The sequence below is a fragment of the Biomphalaria glabrata genome, chromosome 1, assembly GCF_947242115.1.
Source record: "Biomphalaria glabrata chromosome 1, xgBioGlab47.1, whole genome shotgun sequence".
Taxonomy (NCBI): Eukaryota; Metazoa; Mollusca; class Gastropoda; family Planorbidae; genus Biomphalaria; species Biomphalaria glabrata.
The window spans coordinates 11,567,116-11,586,067 of NC_074711.1; the positions used below are offsets into that span (position 1 = coordinate 11,567,116).

The 18,952-nt window shown below is 31.2% G+C and overlaps 2 protein-coding genes across 2 annotated transcripts; one reads left to right on the forward strand and one right to left on the reverse strand.

The window, feature by feature from the left end:
- The first annotated feature begins 4 nt into the window (after positions 1-4).
- LOC106072942 (zinc finger protein 474-like) lies at positions 5-7,754 on the forward strand. The gene is made up of 7 exons (XM_013233403.2): positions 5-365; positions 1,253-1,975; positions 2,079-2,333; positions 2,435-2,678; positions 3,692-3,839; positions 3,956-4,154; positions 4,241-7,754. Exons 2-7 carry the CDS (start codon positions 1,258-1,260, stop codon positions 4,405-4,407), a joined length of 1,731 nt encoding a protein of 576 aa, XP_013088857.2. The 5' UTR covers positions 5-365; positions 1,253-1,257; the 3' UTR covers positions 4,408-7,754.
- Positions 7,755-7,962: 208 nt separating this feature from the next.
- Positions 7,963-13,725, reverse strand: LOC129924831 (tubulin-specific chaperone A-like). The gene is made up of 4 exons (XM_056022125.1): positions 13,519-13,725; positions 10,007-10,112; positions 9,048-9,134; positions 7,963-8,802 (listed from the first exon to the last, which is right to left on the reverse strand). The coding sequence occupies exons 1-4, from the start codon at positions 13,569-13,571 to the stop codon at positions 8,719-8,721; spliced, it is 330 nt and encodes a 109-aa protein (XP_055878100.1). The 5' UTR covers positions 13,572-13,725; the 3' UTR covers positions 7,963-8,718.
- Positions 13,726-18,952: the final 5,227 nt, after the last annotated feature.

Sequence of the window (18,952 nt, forward strand, 5' to 3'; positions counted from 1 at the left end):
TTTAAATATGGCTGCCATTGCTATTTATCGTCGTTAAGAACCTTATTTACATTATGTGTACCTTGACAGATATAGAAAGGAGGGGGAAAAAACAAGCTCTTATTAACAACACCTTTATTGCGCTATCGTCATATCTTACGTTGCACTTCTTAGTTAAAATAAAATCAATATCTAGATATGCCCGATTTTATTGATCACAGTTTTTAGTTTTAAATTGTTGGTAAGAGTTTCATAGTGACAGATCTGGTCCACAAGATCATTGAAGATGCCATTCCAGAGAAAGTTGTGGGCGTGGTGGCTTTAATTTAAATGTTACCATTTAAGTTGTTAGGCTAGTGGCATTAAGTCACAGAAATTTCCTCTAGGTAATGTGGATAAAATAGATCTATATAATTATTATAATAAGTTAAATAAGAATGTTATGTAGCTTAATACAGTTTTTTTTTTCTTTTGCATTAGAATAATAACAAATGTTACTAATTGACTTACTAGTTGGTTCTACCTGTCTTAAATCACTGCAAAACTGGAAAATAATTATTATAGCCATATAGGCCCTATAATTTGTGAAGAATATATTATCATTGCAAATGAAATAGGAATTTCATCTAAATAGCAAGCCAATGATGAAAACTATTTAAAAATGGAAAGGGCTATAAATTATGTCCCAATCATGACATTTTATATATTGAAACAAGTCCAGTTGTTTATAAATTAACAGTATTTAATAAAATTATCATAAATAATTGTTAATTCCTAAAAAAAAAAAAACCAACAATAAATACAATTTTCAGCAACACAAAATAAACCTTGCCTGCGTGGTTTTGTAAATAATAATAAAATATGATATTAGATTAGGACTTAAGATAAGTAAAGTCATATTTCCTTTTTTTTTAAAATAAATGTAAATTACATTTGTTTGTACCTAAATATATATACCAGTATCACAAGAAATGAAAGAATACCATACTTCATTAATTATCATTTTAAAAGGTTGTTTATTGTATGTGAATGTTAATGCTGGCATGCACTAACAATCTGCAGCTTATAGGCTACACATTTAATGTAGCCTGCAAACTACACTCTGGACATTTATAGTTCATGTGTATAAACAAACCGTTTACAAGCTCTCACATATTAATATTAACATATGATAGGTCAGCTAATTTGTTTTTAGCAAACTTAAAAAAATAGTAATATTAGATGTTATGTTAAGAATGTAATAGTATTTTTTGCTTTTTTTGTTTTTTCATAGATCTTATGGCATTACGACCAACTATTGTGTGCTACATATGTGGGCGAGAATTTGGCTCAAAGTCTATTTCTATTCATGAAAATCAGTGTTTAAAAAAGTGGAATATTGAAAATTCCAAACTTCCACCAGATCAGAGACGACCAACTCCTGTAAAACCCCAGCTTTTGCCTGCCATTGGAAAGGAAGGGGCAACTGGTGAAAATGAACGTTTTAATGAGTTAGCATGGAAATCTGCTCAGGGAAATCTTGCTGAATGTGACAATTGTGGACGTACTTTTCAACCAGATCGCTTATCAGTGCACCAACGCAGCTGTAAACCGGGCAAACCACTAAAGCCTTTGAAACAGTCTGCAAATCTCAGGCCTGGGACAGCTACTCTTTCTTCACCTGCTGTTCTGAATCTTGATGAAGCCATAGATGTGTCATCAAAATTAAATGATACAACTGTGACATCTCAACCTAATCCCCCTAAAAGCGGAAAGTATGCAAACAGACCTATAAGTGCTAAAGGTAGGACTCGTCCAAACCTATCACTAAATCAAGGGGATGAACCACTACAAATAAATGGACATTCTAAGCAGGGTAATTCTGAAATGAATAGACAAGGCACATATACAGCACCTGTTCAAAAAGGACCACCTCCAAAAGCTAAAAGAGGTCCACCAGGATCTAACTTCATATTTTGCTATATTTGTGGGAGACAGTTTACCAAAGCATCTATTGGTAAGTTATAATTAGGTAATTATCTTTTGTTTCAATGAAAGTTTTTTAGGTTATGAAATCTAAGAAAAAAAATGAAATCAACACTTAAAGTGTTTATTATCAGGTATTCATGAGCCACAGTGCTTGGAGAAATGGAAAATTGAAAATGACAAGCTACCTAGAGAACACAGACGACCTTTGCCCAAAAAGCCAGAAATCCTTAAGGCTGGAGGATCATATGATGTAGAGGCAGCAAATGAGGCAGCTTGGCAAGCGTCACAAGCTAATCTTGTACCATGTCCTAATTGTGGAAGAACTTTTAATCCTGACCGTTTGCAAGTTCATCTAAGAGCCTGCAAGCCAAAGCCAGGCAGCATGCGTATGTATTAATGTTTTAAGGTCTGAAATTTAAAATATATTTTCTAAATAAAAGATTTATAAGCCTGTATATTTTTTTACATTTTGTTTCCACCATACTAGCTATACAAGAAACAAATAACAATTCCCTTGTTGATAAATCCAACTCTGGTTCAAAGAGCAGAGAGGAGTCACCTCAAAGAGGACCTAAAACTGTAATATGTTACATATGTGGACGTGAATTTGGTACAAAATCAATCTCTATACATGAACCTCAATGTTTAGATAAATGGAAGACTCAAAATTCTCAGTTGCCCAAGGAAATGCGCCGCCCAGTTCCCCGTAAACCTGAAGGAAATCTTACAAGGTAAGATAAATAGTTGTATTAATATGTTGCAATAATTAAAATGAACAAAGATTTACTGTTGCAGGGGGGAATGTATAGAAAATACAGTAAATATACATATAGATAACCCTGCTGGATCAAGTAAAAACAAAGGAAGTTTGGGCCTTCGAGAGCTAAAAAACAAATAAAAAAGACAAAAATTAACACAAAATAGTCTAACAGTTAACTTAACAATGTCGTTCTCTATCAAGGCAAAAAGAAAAGAGCTGCACTGGTGTAAAAGCATATGAAATCAGAGAGGGGAGTGATGTCTGAAAAGATAACTGGGAAAAGGGGCAGAGTGTTTGTCCCTTCTCATTTTAAATAAAAGTGTGATGGTTGTTGATTCCATGAGGTTGGAGGGTGCTTGACATGAAAAAAAAGTTTATTTTCAATCTGCAGACCATTGATTTTGTTATCGCATTGTTGTATAGCAGTGATGAGGAGATCATTGGTACCCTTATGTTTTGTGCTGTAGAAATGAATTGAAACAGGTTTGGGAGATTTCTCTATGGTGTTCTTCCAGTTTTTTTTTATGTTTAAGGTCCTGCCTATTTTCCCAATATAAATCATTTGGCAACTTGAACATATATAACTCCTTTACAATTACATTTATCACTGATTTTGAGGATCATTTTAGGACAAGTGATGGTGGGTGTAGCAAGCTTGTGTTTGCAGGTCTGACAGTTACATTGCTTACATGACCAAGTGCCAGCTTCACTTGAAATGTTATGAGTTTAGTGCATACTAATATATCTTGTAAGTTTTCAGTCCATTTTATGCTTGCCTAATCATGGGTTTCTCATTTGTTTATCCTACACTATAAGCCTGTTTAGTGTTCATTGTTTGTCTTTTTGTTTGTTTTGTTGCTGATGAAGGCCTTGTGGCCCAAACATCCTTTGCGTTTACATGGTCAGCCAGCATTACCTAGATGTATTTTCAATACTTAAATGTAGTTTGATATTTGATTTAATTTTCTTTGTGTAATCTCTAAGAGAGCAGATGAATGATGCTGCATGGGAGAATTCAAAAAATCAGCTTGTCCCTTGTCAAAACTGTGGTCGAAGATTTGCACCTGATCGTCTCACTGTACATCAAAGGGCCTGCAAACCTAAGCCTGGAGCTGGAAACAATAATAACTCTGTAAGAGCATTGCATACTACTGTTGAATTTTAAGGCATAAACTGGTGCCAATAGTATTTACAAATTTACTAAGAAAAATAAATGAGCAATCTTTTTATCAAACATATAAATTGCAGTCTGCGCCAGTAAAATCAGCACCAGTGATACGGCGACCTCCAACTATAATTTGTTATATTTGTGGAAGAGAGTTTGGTTCAAAGTCTATCTCTATTCATGAGCCACAATGTCTACAGAAATGGCACATTGAAAATGATAAACTTCCTAAGCAAATGAGGCGCCCAGAGCCACGAAAGCCTGAAGTTAGGGCAGTTGCAGGTAAATGTAGCTATGTTTATTTGAAGCTAGATATATGTATTTTTGAAACCTATTTTTATGTATATTGTTTGGATTGTTTTTTCTAGGTAGTAAAAGTGGAACATATGACGTAGACGCAATGAATGAGGCAGCATGGCAGAGTGCTCAGGCTAATTTAGTTCCTTGTGATAACTGTGGACGAACATTTCTACCAGACAGACTTATTGTTCACCAAAGAAGCTGTCGACCAAAGCCTTCAAAAGTTGAAAGTTAATAATGAAATAGATATACAATATATTTATATTTTCATTCATTTAGATTGTTATCAACACTGTGATATTGTGTACTATATTTGACCCTTAAGTAATTCCATTTCAGACAAATGTATACATCATGTATTTAGAAATATTTATTTAGCACTCTATTTGCTACCTGTATTTAATTATTCATATTATAGATGTAGTGAAATTAATGTTATCATAAGTGCCTAACTTTTTTAAAATAGTTTTTTTTTTTGGCTATTCACATAAATATATTTTTAGTTTAAATACATTATGGACATGTTTTTTCTTTAACCATCTTCTCATCTTATTTTGTATAAATTATATAATCTAGAAATTCAAAAAAAAAAAGTAATGAAAATATATTTCAACAACATGAAAGTGTATCAAGATTTTGTGATGTTTTTATTTTGTTTAAATATCAATCTTCCATTATTGTCATAATTTTATGAGATTTTCTTGTTTACTATCATAACTCTGCAACTTTTCCTCTATTTTTGGGCCAGTACACAGACTACACTTGCAGAGCTTTGACCTGCTTTACTGCAAGACTAATAATAATCTAAGTTTTAGCAAACTCACAAGATCTTCTTATCCTAGACTTTTACAGTTGACTGGGATTCATTCAAATAATAGACAACTGTCTGGTTGTGATTCACTCAAGTGATTGTGATGAGTCTTGGGTTCAAATCCTGGTGAAGGTGGATTTTTATGGCGCCTCTGAGTACAAACTCTTAGCGGTACCTGACATTAGTTGGGGAATAGTAAAGGTGGTTGGTTTTTGTGCTGGCCACATAACACTCTTGTTAATTTTAACCCTGGGCCACAGAGACAGATCATCTTTACATCATCTGCAAAGTTTCAAATGTACAAATGATTGCACAAATCGTAAGACCAATTTCCTTATGGATAATAAAGATTATTATTATTCACTCAAATGATGGACAGTGATGTATTTGTGAGCCATACACTACATTAGAATGTGGTGTTTAGGTTGCCAACTAATGTTACAAAATGATAATTTATAGTTAGACTGTTTCAAATCTTTCTCAAGTGTCTCATAATTGTTACATGTGACAACCCTAGTGAAATTGTAGAAAGTTCACTAGGAGCTCATCAAACGTAGTATAATGTTAAATAAAAAAAAAATTAGGTTCAAATTTTAATTGAGTTTAGTAATAAAAAAAAAATTACCTGTGATATCAGAAACTCAGTAAATTTTAGCAGTGTGGCCATTGTAGATAATAACATAAAACTATCATAGGTCACTTTTTTTTTCATGAAAGTGAAAGTGTATGGTGATGACAAATGACTCATTACCAGTTTGGTCTCTAGAATTTTATGTACTATTTTTGCGTTATACAACTTACAGAAATATTTGTTACACAATAAACCTTAAAAAGTAAACATTTTTTGAAAACTTAGCACATATTGCTACTGCGAATAAATATGATTTATACTAAGCTGAACAATGCTGATTCCTAATGTTACCTCTAGATTTTAAGTTATCCATACAAAACCTGTAATAACTCTTAATATTCCTGTGAACATGCCTCGACCTGTCAAGACTTGCTCAAACAGGTCTATTAGCAAACCAAATTATCTAAATAGTTTCCAATAGAAAGGGATGACTGTTTCTGAACTGTTATAAATAATATCAAGATAGAGTTGGTACGTATGTTTCCATATAGACTCTAGCAAGAGAATTTGACCCGTGCCTTGTTGAATAATATAACAAAAATAAATTATAATTGTACTTGAATGTTATGGAAACAGTTTTCCATTGAAAGAGAAGTTCAGCTCATTAAAAGCAAGGCTAGAATAAAGGCCAGAGTTTTCATTGGTCCAAAAGCATATGAACAAACAATTGGGTTGCCAAATGTCTTTACTTTGATCCTCTACATTCCGATCTTGATTTTTTTCTAATAAAAGATACATAAGTGACAAACATAAAGATGGGTTCAATAAAAGATATATATAGGCTGTTGTGTGATAAGGTACTACTGCAGATTTTAACAATGGAAAAACAAGAAAGCTCAGAAATGCAAAATTGGAAGTATTTTTGACAGAACTGTTTATGCTTTTAAGTAAGATTTTTAGAAAGCTTTATTGAACTTGTTTAATGCAATGTTTACTATGAATACTTTTGATGTAGATAATGTATTTCTAGGAGTCTAGTGCAATTTGTATGACAATATTCAACCCTTCTATTGACTACATACATTTATGTAAATCTAAGCATAGGCTGACAAATTTCCTGATGTTTTACATCAATTTTCATTAACACTCATTGTAATATACGACAGGTTTTTGCAGGTGAAAAATTATTTTTTGCTGCACTGTGTAATCAATTGAACATGTGACATGTTAATATTCAAAACTGTGTAAAATTATAAATAATTCAGAGTCAATAATATCTGCACTTTTAATTTCTCAACAGCAGACTATGTTGGGTTGAAATGTAGTTTATGGCTTCAGCAATAAAAAAACCTTGCAATTGTAATGATTTTCAATTATTAAAATCATGGCAAGCACAAAGAAAATAATCTTAATACATATAATTAAAACAATTTTTGGGAATAGCTCTACGTTTTGTCAGTATTGCATTGCTTAGAATGTACTTTGTATACCATCCACAAAACTCATTTACCTTACTTACTTTTGTTTTTAAATATTAACTCCTATTACTTGTAGTTTGTGGCATTGTCACTTTTATAGCAATTTTTATTTCATGTACTGTTTTGAAAATATCTAAAAATATGCACTTACTATATTATAACAACATGTTGACAATATTAATCAATAGCTTTAAACAGTTAGTTGAATGTTTAGAGTAAATTGTTGTTTACATTCAAGCTGTGTTTTACTTCTTTCTGACAGTTTGCTAGCAAAGGTTGAAATATTTTGGAAAATTCACAATGTCGTTTTTCATAAAATGTGTAATTAACATAAAAATCCACATTAATTGGTGGTGACTGTGGTCAAGTGCTTGGCTTCTCAAGATTTAATCTTGGTCAAGACTGGGATTTGGAATTTCAGGATTTTTAGGATGCTTTGGAGTCCACCTGACTCTAATGGGTAAATGTCATTAGTTAGGGAAAGTAAAGGTATTTCGTCCTTGTGGCATTGAAGGTAATCTTGTTCATTAATAGATCTAGTCTATCTACTGTCTAGGAATTGTCCATTAATCTGATTAATGAAGATTGATGGTGTCCCTGTCCATCTAAAATGTCTTAATCGTTGGTCATAGAAATACATCACCTGCACTATAGACCACAATGGGGTACTTTACTTTTTACATTAATTATGACACAAGAATAAAAACAAAAAAAAAAAACAACAACTAATCCTTGTCTGGAAATAAGGTTCTAGTTAGTCCACATTAAGTACAGATTAAATTTCATCTTCAAAGTTTAATTAACTTTATGATAGGTAAAAGTAGATCAGTATTTCTTTTTTTTTGTTTTGTTTAAAAACAATAGTTTCACAGGCTGAGATAAAGTACATGTTTTGTGATAAGGTTATTAATAAATAAAAAAAAGCAAAGATGAAAATTAAAAAAAAAATGTATTTTACGTGAATGTATTTACAAGTCTTTTATAACAAAGAAATATATTTCCTATTAAATGTAATTAATAAAAAAAGCAAAACAACTTTAAGCCATCAACAACATGTATGCACTGTTTAAAGTAAAAACAGATTCATTTAGCTCAGTAATTTATTGACAATTGCTTAGTAAAGCATTTCTCAAGTTTGGGCAAACATAATTTTAGGGAAAGAAAGGTGGGAATACTGAGAAGAAATTTTGCAAAATAAGAATTTTATAAACATTTTTTTTCATGAATAATTAATTTTACTTCAATCGACTATAGCCAATAGAGAATTATAAAAAAGTATATCAGTTGAAAAAAAAACCCTTAGAAATTATATTTAGTACCTAAGAATACTGTAACTTAGTCTAACTTTTTTTTATCAACCCTATTAACTATTAAAACATGAAAGAAGTGGGTACTAAAAAGAAATGTTGAGAAACACTAATTTTGAAAACGCAATGGATGCGAAGAAGATGTTAAGCTAAAATAAATGTATTAAATGAGTGTCTATATCACGGTTATTACAAAATCATACAAATGTAAGTTTAAACAGTAATATAAACATTTAAGAGAACACAGACCAGTCTAATATAATCATTTTTAAAGCATAAATCAATAAATAAAAAAAATCCAGAGAGCATATATATATGCTTAAATTAATTTTTTAAGTAAAACAATAATTATAAAAAAAAAGCTATTGTTAAAATAATTTTATGCAACAATAGGCTCTGCCAACTTAAGGGCCTCCTTAGCTTGTGTAAATTCTTCTACTTCAGAAAGATCAGACTCTTTTTCCTGGAATTAATAGAAAGTTAGTTTAGATGTCATCACTCTCTTTTTTATTATCTATATATTAAACTATTCATTTAATTAATATATATTCAAAGTAACCTTCCTGTTCACTTTTTTGCTAGTAAGCTGTATGCCTATTCCCATTATATTCTTTGCACTTTTCATTGTTTAACTTCAAAAATTCCCAAGACAATTAGTGAGCCAACAAAGATAAACACTTGTATATGAAAAACACAATAAAGACTTACTAATAATTCTTCTAGTTCAGCATATGCTTTCTTAAGTCTTCTAACTGTGTCTGGTACCATTGATCTGGATTCCTGAAGCACTTCACCCTATATATAATAATATAAAGAGGATTGTGAAGAGAGAGCCGACAAAGGCTTCATTCAAAAGTATTTTAACTGATATTGCTATTAAAGATCATAAATTATAATGATTCTCAATATTAGTAATTATGTAGTTGGAGCATATTGTATGATTGGAAATTAAATAGTTTATGTAGATATGTGTTTTCAGTTAGCCAATATTATTCAGTTTCAGATGCTCTTCAGCTAAATATGGAGAAAATATTCAATTAATTTAAGTATTGTCTCCAGATTTTATTAATAAAGAGGGCCTTTTCATTTTAGGATAAAAATTTGCAAAAAAGGTGGTTCTGGTAAAAATTAACAACTTTGTTATAAATTAGCAAAGCACAATTACCAACTATTAGTGTTAATGTATGTATCCAGTCAGTCTTTAACTTATGATGGTAAATTTACTAACATTTTAACATTTAAAAGAAATGTCCAAAAATAAGCTCCACACCCATAGAATAGATGATATAAAATTCCCTCTAACCTAGAGACATTCATAGAATAGATGATTTAAGCTCACCCTACAGCAAAGGGTTAATTAAGGATTTTTCACAATGACTAACTACCTTAACTAACAAAACAGATTTAGACCATAACAAATAATGCAGAAAGAATCCAACATACCCCCCCCCCCTTACCAAAGAATAGGCCCCTGCATCATATTTGAAACATGAGAGTATCAGTTTATGGCATGGACACAAAAACCCCAGGAGAGATCTGAATGGAGGGATGTGTTGAAGCAGGCCAGAGCCCTCCATGGGCTGTAGCGCCACTGGGATGGATTGATGAGTATCAGTTTACTAGCCAAGGCTCTAACTATAAGTGACTGTATCACTTAGCAAACTTACCTGCTTTCTAATATCATGTTCATCTTTACCGTCTGCTTTCATCTTTTCAAGCTTTTCTTCCAGTTGCACAGCTTCCTTTTCATAACTTTCTTTTTCTTTTGTTAACCTTTTAAAAAAAAGAGAAGAAATGTTTCTAGCTCATATTTTTTCAATGAATAAGACTTAAAAGCAAAAAGATACAAACAGAGATGTTCAAACCCTAATTATATAGATATTGCCTCAACTTTCATTAGCACAAACAATTGAATTCCAATATTCATCATCATCATTTGTCCTTTTGTTCCTCATGGAACATAAAGCCTCGGTAAAAACATGCTACTCTTCACTGTCTCTTGCTAGTTTTTTAATGGCTTACCAGCTCTTCCCTGTCCTCCTAGCTTTATCTAGTACACTGCATAGACATTCTTTTTGGTATTCTTCTTAGCCTTTTGCCCTGGGAGCTCCAATCTAAGGCCTGTCTTGCGTTGTTGTTGGCATCTTTTCTTAGGCTGTGACCAATCCATCTCCCCAATCTAAGGTTTGTTTAGCTCTGAATGTTTCTTATTTTAATGAATGTTCAATTACATAAACACATTTGTTTCTATTCTCCTACTTAAAAAAATCAAAATCATTGGACAAACGCATTTTTGAAACAAAAGAAACTGGTAGTACTCATCCACTGCAACCTAAATTAACTCATCTCATATAATAATATAACTTTTATTTATATTCTTTAAATCTATGAGAATTAGATGTAAAAGGTGGGGTGGTTAACTCTTTCTCTCCTAACTGATGATACCAACATTGATTCCACCAGAATGTGTTAATAAAAATAATTACGGAGAGAAAGAGTTAAGGGAAGTATTTGAAGAGTGGCAATCAGTCATTTTTGAGTGTCTAGAGCTGGAGTAGAGAGAAAATTTTTAGACATCTAAAATGTATAGACTCTAAGTTACAGAATAATCTATAATCTATGTCTTTGTAGATCTATTTTATAATCTAGACTAGAGAATAATGATCTAGACTAGAACTAGATCTAAAACTATAGAAAACTTTAACTAGATCTAGAATTCTAGATCTATCTAGTCAATCTAGACTAAACCTAGACTATAGTCAATAATAGTCTTCTTTGTAGATTTCTTGATCTAAGTCTAAAGTAAAGTTAAGACTAACTTAAGATTAAACTAAAGTATGATAGATTTAGATTATTCTTCTCTGATTATAAATCTTATATTTAAATATGATACAGACGTTACATAAAAAAAGAAGATAATTATGTCCTACGTGTCATGCATATTAACCGATAACCTAAATTCTGCCAAGTCACTGGTTTTCCTGACTAGTTCAGGCGACCCATTCCATGCTCTAATAGCGCTATGGAAGAAAGAGCATAAAATTTGTACAAATTTGTCAAAGTATATGGAACGAGGAACGTGCCTTTATCTTTGTATGTGTATATATATACATGTCAAGCATGTAAATCTACTTTTAATGTATACGCATTTTTTCTTTGCTTACAAGATCCTAGATCTAATTGTTACTGCATAGACCAAGATATATTTCTTTTACGAGAATGTAAATTTTGCTGTATAGTATGGTCTCCTGTTATACAATTTATAAGTCAATAGATTAAAACGCATTTGTGATGTCACATAGCAACCCGGTGAAAGTCTGACTGTTTTGGATGCGCAGGAAAATTACGTCGGAAAAACATCAATTACTAAGTTATTATTGCAAAGAAAAAAAAAAAGAATTATATTATATATATCCATTATCTGTAAATCAAAACACATATATTATATAAAAAATTAAAAAATTGTCAAAACCATCGGAGTTTCCCTTATGATGCAGATGGCTTATCACACTCAGTATGATATATATATCATTATATGAATAATTATGAATACTAGAATCGATCTATGATTGAATCATGAATGATCTATGATCTATACTATCTCTACATCTTCGTTAGACGTCTTTTACTCAAGACTCTAGTCGACTAATTATTAATCTACTAACTTAGTAACTAAACTACTAACCTAGCCCTAGAGTCTCAGTCTACTGTCTAGAATTCCAATACTGCCAATAGTCAATAGTCTAGATCAGTGATGCCCAAACTACGGCCCGCAGGCCGACGTACTTCAGACCGGCCCGCCAAAACATCGGCACAAAAGATAGGAAATAGAAAAAAATTATAAAAGGTTGAAATATGTACGGTATTTTCTATGTTAGGATTCACTTTTTCTTTGATGGATTTCATTCTAATTTTTCGTCTTGTAGTAGTCACGTTAATTTTTTTTTTCTATAAGAACACAAGTTGTTGTTTTTTCGGCGACAATAATTAACAGTTGTTTTAGAGTCTTGGATAGTTCCGCGGCTGTCTTGAGCTAGCCGTGTCCTTGACATCTCATGTGTATAACACAGCGCATCTTTTCTGCATCATTTTGATTCGTGTTCTTCTGACACCAACATGATTGGTGCCGTTCCATGTAACATTTGTTCGTTATTGAAATGGGATGGTCGAAGAAACAAAATTGGAAGTTGAAACTTTCTGGAAACGTGGACAGAGCTTTTTTTTGTGGAACATAATAAATCAATATGTTTGATCTGTACAGTAATATTTTTAAGTAACATAACATAAAATGCATTCTAAAACAAACCATTACAAAAATATTTAGGCATTGTTGTATTGAGCCGCAAAGAAAAGATCAGAAATTTACGTCAAAAGTTGAGTAGAGTTTAGCGATTGGCGAAAATATTTACCAAGAAGTCAAGAAATGAAACGGCTGTAATAGAGGCTACAGAGTTGCTCACATTTTAAGAAGAGAAATGAAGCATACAAAAATGATTGCTGGCAGAGAGGGAATCAAATCGTCCAGAAAAAAACAACAGTTGTAGCTTTCAGATTTTCGGCTATGAAAATTGCAAAATGAGTGGATGTTGTTGGTGAAAATCCAAATTCAAGACTAAATGACAGAGCAGCAGATTTCGAAATCATTTCTATTGCCTCTGAGGAGTGATACCAACTGGAACTGATTGACTTGCAAAGCCAGACTTCACTGCTTGAGAAATTTCGAGCGATACAGACAATAAATTTCTACGCCTTGTTGTCCTCATAAACCTTGCACGTATGCAAAAACAATTGCTGGGTATGATCACAATGTTTACGAGAACTTAATTTAGTGGAAAAACTTTCAGTTACAAGACGCATGAAACCATTGTTACATATTGACTTATAGGTGTAATAAGTAGATCTACAGCATACACAGGATTGTGATAAAACTATTTAAGTCTCTATTTTTATTTTTTTTTTGTCTTTCGTTAATGTGGCCCGCGACACTAGTGTCGGAAATTAAAATGGCCCGCAGGCCGTATATATATACATAAGGTTAGGCATCACTGGTCTAGATTACTCTAGATCATAATCATAGATTATGATAGATTAGAAATAGAATTAATTAGAAGATGGGTGCTGTTGGCTGGTCTATTTAATTTTTATAAAATGAAGATTGCTAAACTGCAGCTTAACACACCTTTTCACTACGCCAGTTTTAATTTTTATTTGCTTTATCCGTGGATCAGCCATAACTTTGGAATTACCAAAAACAATACACTGTGACTGTTACTCTGTAGTGTTTATAGTCTAGATTTTAGATCTAGATCTATAATTTTATTATCTAGAATTTAACTTGTTGAAACCAGTGTTGTCAATGGTATTTTTAAAAAAAATCAAGAAAAGTCTCTAGAAAATCCCACTGTTAAATCGTTATAAGATTCTCATAGCCATGCAAGAAAACTCCCTAGAATTGTCACGAAATCCCCAGATCAAATGAGATAACACTATCAATTTCTAGTAAGAAATCCCAAGCTTATTAAAACTAGTCAACATTAAAAAAATACAAAAAAAACAACTTTTAGCGGTAATGATGCCAACTAGATTTAGACTCTAGATGTTAGTTGGCCGCTTTCTGTCCTATTTTGCAAAAGCTTTTCACGGTAACTAAACAATGTCGAGGACGCTAAATTGAAATTCACTGTTGCCAACTAAATTAAAAAAAAAACAAAGAGATATACTTTTCACAATATCTAAATGCGTATTACTCAACTCTACTTTTTTTTTATATTAAAAATACTTTTTAAATCATAAAGCCTAGTTTTCAAAATTTATATTTTCTTTTTTTTCATCCTTCTTTATAATGCTCAGTGCTCCTTTCTGCCCTCCTTTGGTCGAGCAGTGTCTGGCAGCCCTCTAGGCCTGTTGCCCAGGCATTATTTTTTAATTTTTCGAGACCTGAGACCATGGTTTTTACAATCAATAAGTTGACAGTTGTCTATCCGCACGTATGCTAATCTCATTCAAATGTCGTTCAATATAATAAAAGTAAAACATTTTTATTACGACTGAAGTGACCAATCATATCTATATCTAGCGACAATCTAGTCTACGACTTTACGTCTAGAGCCAGATCTAGGTCTAGACTCTATCTTTATAGATTATAGATCTGGATCTATGAGTGATCATATAATATTTTATATTATTAGGTCTTGAATATTCTAATAATTTATTATAATTTATAGATCTATTATTATTAATATAAGACTAAGTAGTCTCACTAAGTCTAACTCAGTCTACTGTACTGTTCTATTAAGTGTAGTGTTACTGTTAGTGCTAGACTAGTTAAGTTAGTAGTTAAGAGTCTAGTCACTAGTCTAGTAGTACTGTTCGATTTGACTGAAATTTGATCTAAATTCTTGATTAATCTTGAATCTAGAATTTTTTTTTCTAGATCTAGATCCAGATTCTAGATATCAGTCTAAGTCTAGACCTAGTAGACCTATAGTCACTATAGAATAGACAGTATAGACTATAGTGTCACTATATTATAGTCACTATAGACCTGAGTATATACTATATTGGCTATATTAACTATATAGCTTTATTCTTTATAGGCTATAAAAGACTATACTATATCTATACTATAATCTATAATATTGACTATATCTATACCGGTATCTAGAATATAGACTAGTAATTAGTATTTAATTTATAATATATTTTTATTATAATAATATTAATAATTAAATACTAATAATTAATAAAAAAAATATTTTTAATATAATTTTAATATTTATATAACTAATCTACCAATGTCTAAGCCTAGCCAGGCGTCCTAGGCTTGAAATATAGTCTTCATGATAGAAGACTCAAAATGCAAAGACGAAAGTATTTTCTTATAAAATACAAACTCTTAAATTTCACTTATTATCCGTATCCCTACCCAAACTGGGCCCTGCGAATTAAGTTTCACATAGGGCCCCATAATGGTTAATTATTCCGGCCCTGCTATTTAGCGACGTGAATACAGAGTAGATTACTTGTTCTCCCCCCCCCCCCTCTTTTTTTCGCCGCTAAAACTACGTGGGGTAGAAATAAAAAAGAGTTATCTTTCCATAACTTCTTGATCACATCCGTTAAGTCCGGCCCTGCTATTTTGTGACGGATGAATACAACTTGTTCTCCCCCCCCCCCCTTTTTTTTTCGTAGGGTAACTCTTGTCTGACTTTTAGAAATAAAAGAGTGATCTTTCCTTTACGTCTTGCCCAAACTGTTGAGCCATGAAGAGAATTATATATATAGATAAGATACTAGGGAGCATGTAATAGAGTTATGATAAAAGGTAGCAACAGTACTAGATCTACACCATCTGATTATGGCTTTGTTCTGGGTAGACTCCTCTCATTTTGGTTCAATGTCTATTCTGCCATCTTTGCTTCTTCGTCTGCCGATCTCCTTCAAACTTACTTGCCTCTAAAGTCTACCAATTGGGTTCCAGTATGCCTATAGAGCCATAACCATAATCTTTATATACAAAAACAAATTTGTACAAATGCTCCTTCCTTAGTGCCTTTAGAGAATAGAATGGGTTGCCTGAGTCAGCCAGGAAAACCAATGACTTGGCAGAATTTTTTAAGTCATTGGTTAACATGCATGACTAGATTGACCTAGGACGGTGTTGGACATAATCATCTTCTTTTTGGAAGTAACATCCTTATTTTATAAGATAAGAGCCAAATCTTACTTGATCTAAATTTATATATATATATATATATATATATATGTATATATATATATATATATATATATATATATATATATATATATATATATATATATATATATATATATATATATATGTATATATATATGTATGTATATATGTATGTATATATATATGTATATATATATATATATATATTAAGTAATAATATTATTTAATAAATTATATTGTGTTTTTGTAATGTATACAGAAAAATTAGGTATTTGGAATACTTAAAACAGTGGTTTAACTTAAATAGAAAAAAATAATTAAGAACCTCTATACTGATAACTCAGTATAGAGCTTATGTATATATATATGTATATATATATATATGTATATATATATGTATATATATGTATATATATATGTATATATATGTATATATATATGTATATATATATGTATGTATATATGTATGTATATATATATGTATATATATGTATATATATATATATATATATATATATATATATATATATATATATATATATATATATATATATATATATATATATATATACATATATATATATAGAGAGAGATATATTCCTCATTATAATTTATTAATTCTATTCCAAAATCTAGTTGTAGATATTGATCCTATCTGACATGATGGCTGTTCCTGCTAGAGTCTTACTAGTCTTCACAATAAAATGTTTTTAAAAGCCCACTAGTATTAATCTAAATCTATACAATTCATCTTCCATATTGAACATGTTATTTATTAATGGGTCTTTACTTTAATAATAATAATAATAATCTTTATTGTTCGTAAGGAAATTTGTCTTACAATTTGAGCATCACACAAACAAAACATTGTAATTATAAAAAAATAAAATTGTACATTCACACCTGACTCGCTCATAATTTACATATGAAAAGTTTATATCATGTTGTTTCTATTTAATGATTTGATTGCCAGGGGAACTAACGAGTGTTTGTGTCTGTTTGTATAAATTTGCTATAGGTGTCTTGTATATATCTAGAAATTGCCATAACTATTATATAGTGTATTGCTCTCATGCTCTATTTTTTAAATGTTTAAACACGTAGTCATGCAAGGCACAGAGTTCTGCCTGTAGTCTAGAGGCGTATTGAGCAAAATGTGCACCCGGGGCAAGAAATTCATTGACCCCTCCCCCATTTTCCATGAACGTTATATAGAAATATAGGCTTATAAATAAAATGTACTTAATAATAATATAATACAAATAACCTTCAAATGTATTACCTAACTAAAATATCTACAATAATTATTTTTTTTTGGTGCCTCTCTGTGTGAGGCACCCCTTGAGGGTGGCGCCCGGGGCATCGTGGCCCCTTGGCCCCCTCTCACTAAGCCTTTGCTGTAGTTAAAGTCTATATACACTGGTATGAATGTCTTTTTTACCACTCTTGGAAGATAAGGAGGGTAGGTTCGAGTTTAGGATGATTTTAAAGTCCCCATGAGGACCCATATTTTGCTTCTATCGAGTTAGGGAAATACGTTTTATTGCACAGGTGCTATATAACCACAATAAAATAAATAAGTGTTCAATGTAAATAATATTTCCGATGTGTCTGTTACAATTGAACACCATATATCTTTTAGTACACATATAAATTTTATGTGTTTATTACATTTATGTATTTTCATAGAAGGTATATGCTCTTGATTAATAAAGCAAAAATAAATTTAATCTGTAAATTTTTAGTAGGTACGACACCACAAAACATAAAATAGTAGTCATTCATGTTTTTTAAACATTATTTGGACAAATAACTTGTTCATTTTCCATATAAAACTAAATTAGATCTAATTGTTGGCCTCCTTCAGTCATAGAATGACAATGGTTCATCTCAAACACTTTTTCATGTGACTTTGGAGCCCTATTTTGGAGAGACACTCCCGTCCACAAATATCGCAGGTTAATGTGGCATTTGCTTTGGTGGTAGAGGAGCTGGCCATTTTTCACAAGGCACTCTTTTCTTCCAGAGCTGAGGCCCATGTTTTTTCGTTGTCCATAGCTTTCTTAGTCACTAATTGATTAAACTAATTGCTAATTTCTTATTTGATTGAAAGTTTTATTTTAGACAATGAATAATTGTGCAAAGTTTCAACATCATGTGAAAATGGAGAGTGTGAGAAATAAAGTGTGAAAGATTTTGACAGACTGAGTGAGTTGATATAAGCTAGGTAAGTCGATAAAAAATACAGTGACAATGCATATGAGAGAAATAGTTCTTTCTGCCCTGATCCTAATCATAATTTATCTCATGTGTAACAAGAAAGTACCAGTACTTAAATGAAAATAGGTGATTAAAAATTGTTTAATTTTTTTTTTGTTTGATATTGTTACTAAGTTTTCAATGTGGTAGTCAGGGAAAAAATAAGCTTGATATGGGAAATAAATTATACCTACCCCACTTCATTTGACATCAGATTTAATTTTAACTATTTGTTGGGATACATGTCTATTTTTGCTGACAAATTGATGAGGAGTTTATAGATTTTTCTTTTTTTTTCCCTAGGTCTAACCATTACAGAGCTATAAAAATTCAAATGTAAAAAATGGAATCAACTTGGCTTAGTGTGTTCAATGTGGTTGTTTTACTCTAGTAAAGTATAGCTTCTTATATCAGCCTTTTAGTCAATTTAGAGGCCTTTAGTCTTATATGATTGTCTAGTATTAATATATAAGTAAGTAGCATTATTATAAATTGTCATTATTCTTGACATATTTGTACTTTGTATTTAAACTCAAGCTTATTGTGATGAGTTATTGTGCAAATCAAAGACCATTCTTCACAAACCAATGCAAAGTGGGACTTTAAGTTTGAATGAAAGTTGCAATTCAATATTTAAAAAGTTTCTACAATATGTATA

What these genes read in the sequence shown, in the direction of transcription:
- LOC106072942 (XM_013233403.2), top strand. Translation starts at nt 1,258, where the DNA reads ATGGCATTACGACCAACTATTGTGTGCTACATATGTGGGCGAGAATTT. An exon ending in CCTGAAGGAAATCTTACAAG is followed by an intron (nt 2,679 to 3,691) that starts GTAAGATAAATA and finishes GTAATCTCTAAG; the next exon opens with AGAGCAGATGAATGATGCTG. An exon ending in TGAAGTTAGGGCAGTTGCAG is followed by an intron (nt 4,155 to 4,240) that starts GTAAATGTAGCT and finishes TGTTTTTTCTAG; the next exon opens with GTAGTAAAAGTGGAACATAT.
- LOC129924831 (XM_056022125.1), bottom strand. Translation starts at nt 13,571, where the DNA reads ATGGCTGATCCACGGATAAAGCAAATAAAAATTAAAACTGGCGTAGTG. An exon ending in AAAACTGGCGTAGTGAAAAG is followed by an intron (nt 10,113 to 13,518) that starts GTGTGTTAAGCT and finishes TTTTTTTAAAAG; the next exon opens with GTTAACAAAAGAAAAAGAAA. An exon ending in AACATGATATTAGAAAGCAG is followed by an intron (nt 9,135 to 10,006) that starts GTAAGTTTGCTA and finishes TATTATATATAG; the next exon opens with GGTGAAGTGCTTCAGGAATC.